The 9,864-nt window shown below is 36.4% G+C and overlaps 1 protein-coding gene across 3 annotated transcripts in view; it reads right to left on the reverse strand.

Annotated features, from left to right (window-relative positions):
• Window positions 1-347: 347 nt before the first annotated feature.
• HERC2 (HECT and RLD domain containing E3 ubiquitin protein ligase 2) overlaps window positions 348-9,864 on the reverse strand; it is a 102,603-nt gene continuing 93,086 nt past the window's right edge. For all 3 annotated transcript variants that reach the window (XM_057368094.1, XM_057368095.1, XM_057368093.1), the window contains exons 87-93: window positions 6,100-6,241; window positions 5,134-5,328; window positions 4,924-5,036; window positions 3,863-4,053; window positions 2,711-2,816; window positions 1,957-2,169; window positions 348-1,343 (exon numbers count right to left, since the gene is read on the reverse strand). In XM_057368094.1, coding sequence (XP_057224077.1) covers window positions 1,071-1,343; window positions 1,957-2,169; window positions 2,711-2,816; window positions 3,863-4,053; window positions 4,924-5,036; window positions 5,134-5,328; window positions 6,100-6,241 — 1,233 coding nt within the window. In that variant the 3' untranslated portion in view covers window positions 348-1,070. The remainder of the gene's footprint in view (window positions 1,344-1,956; window positions 2,170-2,710; window positions 2,817-3,862; window positions 4,054-4,923; window positions 5,037-5,133; window positions 5,329-6,099; window positions 6,242-9,864) is intronic.

The raw sequence follows: 9,864 nt of genomic DNA on the forward strand, positions 1-9,864 counted from the left end.
TGTTATACGAGTGTCATCATACTCTTCCCATGTTCAGGCACTTCATGACAGACACCTCTTCCTTACACTTCCTCAGAATTTTTTCCCAGGTGTCCAAGAACAAATTCACCATTACTGACAACAGCAGCCTTAGTAATAGCTGCATAAACAAGGTTAATAATTAACACATGATCTAGATTTGCTCAAGTTACCTAGACTGTAGCTCATAAAACATCTCTGGCAATGCCCCTACTATTGGTGGAGCAGTTTTCTGCTGTAAATTGCAGAAACATTTCTTAGTAGAGCTGTTTCAATGTTCATCCCATACAGCAGCTGCATTACCAGGAAAAAACACATAATGATTTTTAATGTGGCAGAACTTTTATTTAGAGGGAAATTATAACTTTTGCATTTACATGGCACCAATTATATACAGTACACTTTCCATGATAAGAATTATGATGCTGTTCACAGAAAGGTATCAAATTTGAGATAAATAATGCATAAGCTAAAATATACAAACCAGGGGTGAAGGTGAAACTATTGGCCATTTTTMATTATCTATAGAAGAATTTCAAGGAATAATGTTTATTCAATGTTCAAAAACTTTTAACAAACTTCTAGTAAAGTTAATTGAAATATTTATAATACTATTTCATTGTTGCACAGTTTTTCCAATATACAATCAAGAAGATGCACAGAACACAACACTTAATATGAAAAAACCTATTGCACCCACAATTTAAAGGTTTCACTGCCTTTTGGATGCTGCACTACCATATTTATATAAACATTTACAACACTTCAGTAAACACAAAGGTTCTAAATGTAGTGCAGCATTATGGGGGGCCATTTTCAGCTCTTAAAATAAATGTTAAATGCCCATATACTGTGCCATTTATTTTAAGCTGATGGATTAAGCTGTAATCCTTAAGTCCTACTGTGAGTAGCAAACACACTTTCCCCACATTCAGAAATTAACATCCCTCTGACTATACAGTCTCTGTTCTGAAACCTAAACTGTCCTTGGCTTCATTGTCATTTTGGCATTTTGCCTCAGTGCTTGTAACAACTACTCCTTACATTAYTTTTCAATGGCCTGTTAAGTAGTCCTGTGTAGAATCTGAAGCAAAAGAATCTGCATCCTCATTATCAGAATCATCACTACTGTCATCAGCTGCTGGCTCTCCTGTCAGTGCTATCCGGGCATAATCATCAGTGTCTATAGACTTGCAGAAGTGAATGGCATACTTCAGCTTCTCCTCTAGCACCTGCTTACAGGAATACCTGGGCAGCTTCAGGAGAAAGAAGCAAGTGTATGACTCAGGAAGGAAGTGGTCTGGAGGATTGTACTTATCCAATACCTGTTTAAAAAAAAAATGAAAGAAGCATTACATTTCTGATTCACTGCCCAAAAGAAAAATAAGTATCAAAACAATAAATGAGGTTTGTTTTTTTTTAACAGCATGTTGTATTTTTTATTCTGATGCTAAAATTCCTTAAAAGAACAATGAAGAGGCCAAATCCATTTTCCCTACACTAAGTCAATAAATAAAAACAGACATSCATGAGCTACTTCAATTATGAATATGTGGTTAGGACCAATTTTTAAAAGATTGCATTGCTTCAGAGGGTATCAAAAGATGATTTGAGGATTGTGTGGTTTTAATTTAGCTGAATTTATTAACTAAGCTGAATGAAATGCTAAATAAAGGCCAGCAAAAACAGTTGACCAACAGTGAAAAACTATCAAAATCCAGAGAAAAAACTGGCTGGGAAATTAAATGAASATCCACTTGTCCAAGAGAGAAGAACAGTTATATGCATTACTGGTCTCTGCTGCAATGTTGAATCTACAATGTAATGTTGCAAAACAGTTTCATGAAATCAGGCTGGTATTTTGTTAAGCCATGCTGCTACTTCTCTACCATCAGGCTTTTAAAATGCCCCCAACTTTGCCCATCCCACACACCTTACCTGAATAACAAAGTCCCTCCCYCTAAAGTCGGCAATAGTCCTGGGCAGCCTTGTTCTGCCCCACACAAAACGCAGGAAGAGAGATCGCTCCGTGTTGGAGAAGGACTCCATCACTTCCCAGAACCACTGTATCAAGGAAGCAGTTGGTTCAATGCCTTTGTAAGTTGCTACAGATTTCAGGAGATGAAGTGGAATATCTGGGCTTCCACACACCTGAAAATTAAAATACAGTGATAGGCTACACAAGTCTGATCAGGTCAATCACAGGTGATTTGTTCCTTCCCTTCCTTTAAAATATTTAATTGACTTTTACACTGACAAACCAAGCATTTGAATATTTGAAGTGCCATGCATAGTTTCCTAGTACAATAATACTAAATACACATCTTCCCATCAGGTGACAGTAATGAACTTATTTCATATTCCTGAATCACATAAAGAATTAAATATTTTACTTTGGACAAATATCTCCAATTTACTTCCTAGACCCCTGGMATGTGGGGGYTTTTGGTTTTGCTTGTTTGTTTCTTCCAGAAATAATTCATTACATCACTGCTCAGCTACATCAAAATAACTTTACTAACACCAAGAGGGCAATTAAATATTTTCTAATCTTTCCCTGAACTGAATATTTTCAACCACAAAGCAATCACTATAAACAGCATTTAATGTGGGGTTTGTATTAGTAAAATAAATTAGTGAATACTCTCACTCCAAGWTAGTGTGACAGAAGTAACAAAGCAGAAATTGATACCATAGTTTCCAGTTCATATCCTGTAAAGAGTGAAAGCAGAGGAACTGGAACAACACGGGCCATCCCCTCACGAACTGCTGCAACCTGCTCATCAAATTCATGAAGCCTGCAAAGACACATTTYCAGAGTTTCTGTCAATGTCATTTCTAGCAATTATTGATTGTGACATCAAAGCAACTTTAAGCATTCTTCTCAAACGTCAAGCTATGTACCAAGGAACATTAACATTTATCACAAAATACTTTACTTTCTACACCAATTCCTAATGCTCAGCAAGCTCAATATGGAGAAGACATCTCCCAATGTTTAGGATATTTTATTTACAGTATTATTCATGTGTTATGCCTGGTGAAAACAGACCAATACCCCACCAGGAAACAACATGCTCTTATAAAAAGAGTGGCTGTATCTTGAAACTCTTAACTGCAAACATTTGCAGCACTAGACAGGCATTTTGGTTAAAAAAATATGTGTCTGAACTAAAACAGGATGTCTGAGGGGACAGTAGGTTTTTTATTTCAAGGCAAGCACAGATAAAGTAACATTTCACTGCTTCTGATGCCACACATGATTTSTGTTTTGCTTATTTATTTCCCCTGTCAAATAACTTCTGAGATGCTTTACAGAGCCCTCCAGAGAAGAAACATCTCTGACAAGTCCTGATCTCAGGCTAGTCATCACCAAAATAAACAAAGATGTTGAGACAAGTTTGGTCTTTTCCATCCACTTYTCCACATGGATTCTATTCAGATGCCAGTTTTCCCTCTCAAGGACTTCATATAGTTATAAAACCTGATGTTTAACATAACCTTTAAATGTTTTCCACGAGGCCTTTTAACTGTAAAATACTTTAGAATTGCTCATGTCCTCTGATGACAGCTGGAACTGGCAAGAGAGCAAAGGATTTTCTTCAAAAGAATATCAGCTCCAAATGAAATCTCTTTTAACTGTTGGCAGACACTGTAACTACACACTACTAAGTASATGAGACTGCAATGAATCTTGCTCAAGCACCCTCTAAAGAAGAACATAGTGGAAATGTTAAAATACTTGTATATAAGAGCATAAAGAAGCATCTTGTTTAAAAGCTGACACGTTTTAAAAAGAAAATGCATATTCAYATCAGTAATTTAAGTGATTTATTCAACAAACCTGTAATTTATTGCCAGCCTCACATATTCTGCTCTGTTATCCAGTGTAATATGGGTGTATTTGGAACTCAGCTGAATATCTTGACCACTTGCATTAGGCACAGTGAATGGGAGGCTCATAGCTTCAAACTCTTCTGAAGTAGCTTCATTGTCTCGAATGTACATAAGCCCAGGAATAAAATCTTTATCAACCTTTGAAAGTAAGAAATCCCAGTTAAAGTCAGTTACTAGCACTATAAAATAGCATCTGTTGCATACCTAAAGCAGTACATCACATGTAACCTACCAAAAGCTTTGACAAATGTCTGACCACAATCCATCTAACTTGATTTCAAAGCCATAAAATGGCTTCGTATTTTACATAAAATTTCATTATGCTGGATGTGGGACAGTGCACATATTWCAGATTTCAATCTTTTTGGAGGGCATTTGCCAAGAAACTGTATGAGATGAGAAAACAGATTTAAAACTTAAAAGCATAATCACCCATMCCAGCACTGTGTTTGGTACAAAAGGAACCCCTTCACTGACAAGTAAATGCTCTTACAGTAAGTACAGTTCTACATGACAGTATTTGAGAAGGAACTTTTCTTTTTAATGAAGACCTAAGTCTTACCACAAATTTACTGAGTTTCAGAAACTGAAAGCTTGTGATATTCAGTATGCGAGCAAAAACTAATAGCAGTTTGAACTAATTTTCTTTTACTTCAAAACAGGCATGTACCCTCAAATCAGTTATCACATCTCGATATGACAGACAGTAACAGCTACAGAAAGGTCTACTGGGAAGTAGGAATTCAACCACAAACATTGTCTAGTCAAACCCAGCAGAAGATTTGAGAAWGCTCTAGAATCCATATAGATTATTTAATTACTTCTGAACAACTTAGATTTACAATTTTAACAGTCAGTACAAATCATCCTTGTATAGGGGCTCAAAATACAAAAGGCCAGTGAACACACAAGCACATAAAAACCAGGGAAACCAATCACTTGAGAAATTTATGCTAGAATATACTTGTCTTCTGTAAGCTGTATCCTAGCCAGGAACTTCCTGCTCACCTCACTGAGATCAGCAATTGTYAGGTTCATTCCTGCAAGCTGTTTCCACACTGGCTCAGCCAGGTTGAGGCTCAGAGGGCTGCCAGTCCGGATTGCAATGCCCAAAAGTACACCTGTCAGTTTAAACATAATTTATTGATTTTGTTAGATTCCCAGTATTCTGAATACACATAAAGCAGGTAGAMTATCACAAAGTTAATCAGAAATTACCAAGAAAGCGAAACATGTTCATATGCAGGAGTGACTTGGCAGCAGGATTTAACAGGAAACAATCTCTGTTTGCTCCAGATTCATCTCTTCCATTTGGGGTCACAATTAACAGAGGGGTCAGCCCATTCTGAAGTTCTTCACACATTTCTGCTATTGATTCACTATAACCTCCACCACAATCATCCACAGATTCACCTTGGAGAAGAAAAGCTCAAAATTAAATATCCTTTCAAAAATAACTTTTGAAGCATTGAAACAAATTGTATTTCCTCTGTGGGGATAAYTGAGTAAACAAAAGTTTACTACAACCTGCACTGTTGTATCTGTTCACATGAAAACCCTAAAAGTTTGGCTCTGTGTTTGGCTTCCAGTTCATTGCAAAACATTACTTAGAAGATTATATGACATAGCACAGTGACAAAAATACTATTTTGACAGAGTGCCACTAATATTTTGTGCTATATGCTAATCACAGCAAAATAGAATAGAATAGAAAAGCAATAGTGTTGCTTTTTTCATGAGCAGCATTTAAAGCAGGTATGTTTTATTTAGCCCATATACAATAAATGGAATGGCTCTTCAATCTAAAGTACTTTTCATTTAAAAATTCWGAATGATATGTGAATTGTAAAAACTACCCTACCAGTAAAACTAGCTAGCCAGGATTATTAGCCAATTCAGACAGCTGAAAAATCAAGTTTAGTTTTTCTCAGAATRTTTATTGTAAGCAGAATAGCTGCCCCTGGAATCTGAAGAGAATTACAGACACATCTCCATTAATCTTGAGGAGTTTTATACAATCATTCTGAAGGGCTTTTTACTTCACAACATTTTAAGGACCTTCCTCCGCCTACACTCAYACATTGATTTCTTCAGCATCCCTTTCTTCCTTCCTTCAGGTTCTCCAAAACAGCAAATCCCAAGAAAACAAGTAAAGTGCAGAGGAACGGGTGAGAATTTCCTTACCAACAAACTTGACTTTCCAAACACGATGAGGGAGCAGAAGRCTATCGGGGCTAAAGGAACTCATTTTAGCACACATCTGTCCAAACACTGACTTTGTWCCATCAGGTCCAGCCAGTCCTCCTTTGCTCCTGGAGCGTTTTACCTGTTGGGTAAGCACATTATAAAAGTCACTGTAAGAACACATTCCAGCTGGAATCACTGCACAGATAAAWAAGGAGTTTTCAATTCTCTCAATCAGCAACACCTTATCTTTAATTTCCAACAGTTCTTTGTTCATCTGTCACTACTCAGCACTGTATCTGTTCATCTTTGAAGGAAAATGGAAAGGCAGAGGGATAGCAATGATGATAAAGGCTTCTTCCTTTGTTTCTGAAGAAGTCAATGTCTGGGCAAATTCAGTTTTTCTGATTTCAATTCATTTAGTGAATTCATCCTATCTCTGCGCATAGATTCAATTGACAAATCTGGGTAAGTTTTTCACACACGAGATAGATCAGAGGCTGTGCTGTTGGCCAGAACATTCAGTATGTGTTATTCTTATATTCATAAATGACAATGAAAAAACATGCATCTGTGATACTTACTAGGAGCCTCTAAAAAGTAGTAAATACTATCAAAATATGAATGTATATAGACACCCAAGTAATGTGTCCCTGGGCACTACAGAAAAAGTGTATTTTAAGATTTGATGGAGATCCCTAAGAATTGGCATGCAAGTAAAATCACATGGATTTTGCTGCAAGACATGTACACAAAGAGAGTAAGAATACAAAAAGTACTTCACCAGTATAGTGAGGAAAGAAATGGAAAGTGAACAGAAGGCTGGAGAAATATAAAGTTTTTCCCCCCTTGGTGTTCTGCAATTTATATTCTCAACTTGTCCTGACTGCTAAGGGACTCCTACAGTGCACACAGATMGCCAGTATCTGTGAGACTGTTCATTCAGAAATAACCCAAACTCATCCCACTCCTATATTTAGTCCCACTATCAGCTACAACCTATATTTAGTCACACTATCAGCTATAGTGCATCTCAAAATCTACTTGTTCTCATGTTGCAGATTTCTGATGGCTTTGGATAAATCAACCACCAGATTCCTTTAAGATTTTATTGAAAGGCTGAGACACCATGAGACACCAAATCCTCCTCGCGTCTAAGAGGCTCTTTATCAACACTAGCTCAATGGTTTTTCTGAGAAATTTGTATGCCCAAGAAGTTTTTAAGTTGAGTAACTCTGTTATTAATCTCAAGAAGCTTGAAAAATAGTGGCCATACTATGACTCTCTTTAACCCAGAAGAACTCTATCCCAGAAATTGGGAAAAACGTAGTACGCAAAGCCACGCACTCGGACACTAATAAAAAAAGTTTACAGAAAGATGATAGCTTCWATGTTGAAATCAGTTAAGAAAGACAAATATTACAGTTAACAGATACAACATATCTATGAAGAAACAGATCTATGAAGAAAACAAACATAATTCAAAGATATGTCACAAAACCACCAGAAGAGGTAGAGAAGTATCAGTGTAATGATTATAAAAGCACAGACACAGTTCTCACCTCTATCTTCAGTTTCAGTTTTCTATGCTCAAACTTAAATGCTACAGAACAAATAGAGTATAAAAAGATGAAGAGTAAAGAAAAGACTATTCTTTACTCTAAAGACAAGTAGACAAAAAACCTTGTCCTGATCAGTGTAGGAAAATGAAAGCTATCATGAAATGAGTGCTCTTTAAAGTACATCTGATAAGGGAGAAGATAATAACCAGGAAGGAAGGATGTTATTTCAATTGAAATGACACTCAAAAAGAACAAATCATTCATTGATATGCTGTGCCTAATTTAAGATCAGATCATTTTTTCTGATCATGTTAGTGAGATTTTTATAACCCAYATTTCATAAGGAGTCCTTGTGAGGAGTAAGAAACTGGTCTTAAAGTGGTACTTTATATATCCATACATATCCCATTCCTCCCTTGACACTAAAGAACATTAAACCAGGAGTTTCTTTGCCATATTAAATTCATGAAAGTAGGCTTTTCTCCTCAGTAATTGAAATTTGCCTCCTTTTGAAAAGGAAGAAATCCCTTTCAACTGCTGAGCAAAGACAGGCATTAATAGCACTAAGAGAGCATCTGCTTATAGGTCAAARCACACTGTCCATTTGACACCACAAGAATTACACCAGAACTTAAACACTAGGAAAACCTGATCTGCTCATAAGAGAGYCAGTGGGTAAACCTGAGCCCTGGAATCCTATTTAGTCATTTAACTGTCAGTTCACTTCTGGCTTAGTTTTTGACTACTTACATTACACCTTTCCAGACCAAGGCCCAGGTGCTGTTTTGGAACATTTTACTTAATSACTATTCCCCAAAAGAAATATGGATAAACCTGCATGAAATTCRGTTTCTTCTGCCCTATGCAGTCCTCCAACAGCATCCCATGCTGTCTCTGTGCATCCAAGCTTGCCTTCATGCTACAGCTCAAAGCATGAAATATTTACACTCAGTTTTATTYTACAGAAACACCAGGCTGGCACATGAATTACAGTACAGCCACTATATTTTATTTCCCACACCCTGAGCAGAAAAGCTACAGAAAATGACCATGTCCCACCATATCAAGCTCTCAACAGAAAAGACCCAGRGCCAAGCACTATGTAAGGTGAATGTGATCTACTCAAAAGGAATCTGGTCCCTGTAACACTGGACCTCAGGACAAGGTATTGGTGTTTGGCTTGGTTTTACACTGCAAGTGGGACATCTGTTACGTTCAGTTGTGATACTTCCACTAAACAGCAAAGGACACTGAGGAATTATTTTAAAAAACAAGCCAATATATGGAAAATAACTTTAAATTAAAAACTCATCTCTTTATTTTATACCAAGGAAGATGAAGTGAATTGACTGCACCACATAATCTATAAACTGCAAGAAGAGTCTTCTGAAAGCCAAACACTCTYAAAGCCCAGCTGCACTTTAACTTACAACTGCAAATAAGATGAAAATGTTTAACACTGACATTTAACTTTTTTGAGGGTAGGAAAAGCAGCTTTGAATCGTCAATTAAATGTTATAAAGGATCAAATGGTTTCAGAATCCACTTTCATTCTGAGCAAAAGGTAACTCAAGAAAATGTAAGCCATGCTTGGTTCTGTGTAATCAGGCCAGATTATGAACATGACCTTTTTGAGTCTTCACCTGGCTAAATTGACTTAGTTACAGCAATATTTTATTTCCCCCAGAAGTTATGGAAGAGCGGAAGTTGCCAATTCTTTTCTAGGGATCAAGACAGATTTAAATAACAAACTGAAATACCAGAGAAAGCCCATCTCAATTAATRAAGAAGGAGGACACTAGGAAATGAGCCCAAAACATACTCATCACTGATTTCCTGCTTAAAATACCAGCACTATTTATTAGAGTTTCTGAATTCACATACTTAAAAAGTAATTTAAAAATCTCTGGTACTCTCTTCAGCTTCCCAAATAATACAATTGGATTCAATGAGTAAAAACTTAGCGATTCTATGATTCCAGTTAATTTGAACAACACATTTTAATCACAGAACTTTAGCATAATTAGATTCAAATTTCCAAAGAAAATGGCAAAGAAGTAGAAACAGGGTCCAGCCAAAACATGATGTATTTCTGTTAACTAAGAGAAAATAACAAGTTCAAATTTTCACAATCTTTCCATTCTAACCTCAAAAACAGTAGATTTTCTTACTTTTCGCAATATTAAAAAAAAAAAAAAAAAAA

The sequence above is a fragment of the Malurus melanocephalus genome, unplaced genomic scaffold (assembly GCF_030028575.1).
Source record: "Malurus melanocephalus ecotype Western Australia unplaced genomic scaffold, MMel_1.1 scaffold_88, whole genome shotgun sequence".
NCBI lineage: Eukaryota > Metazoa > Chordata > Aves > Passeriformes > Maluridae > Malurus > Malurus melanocephalus.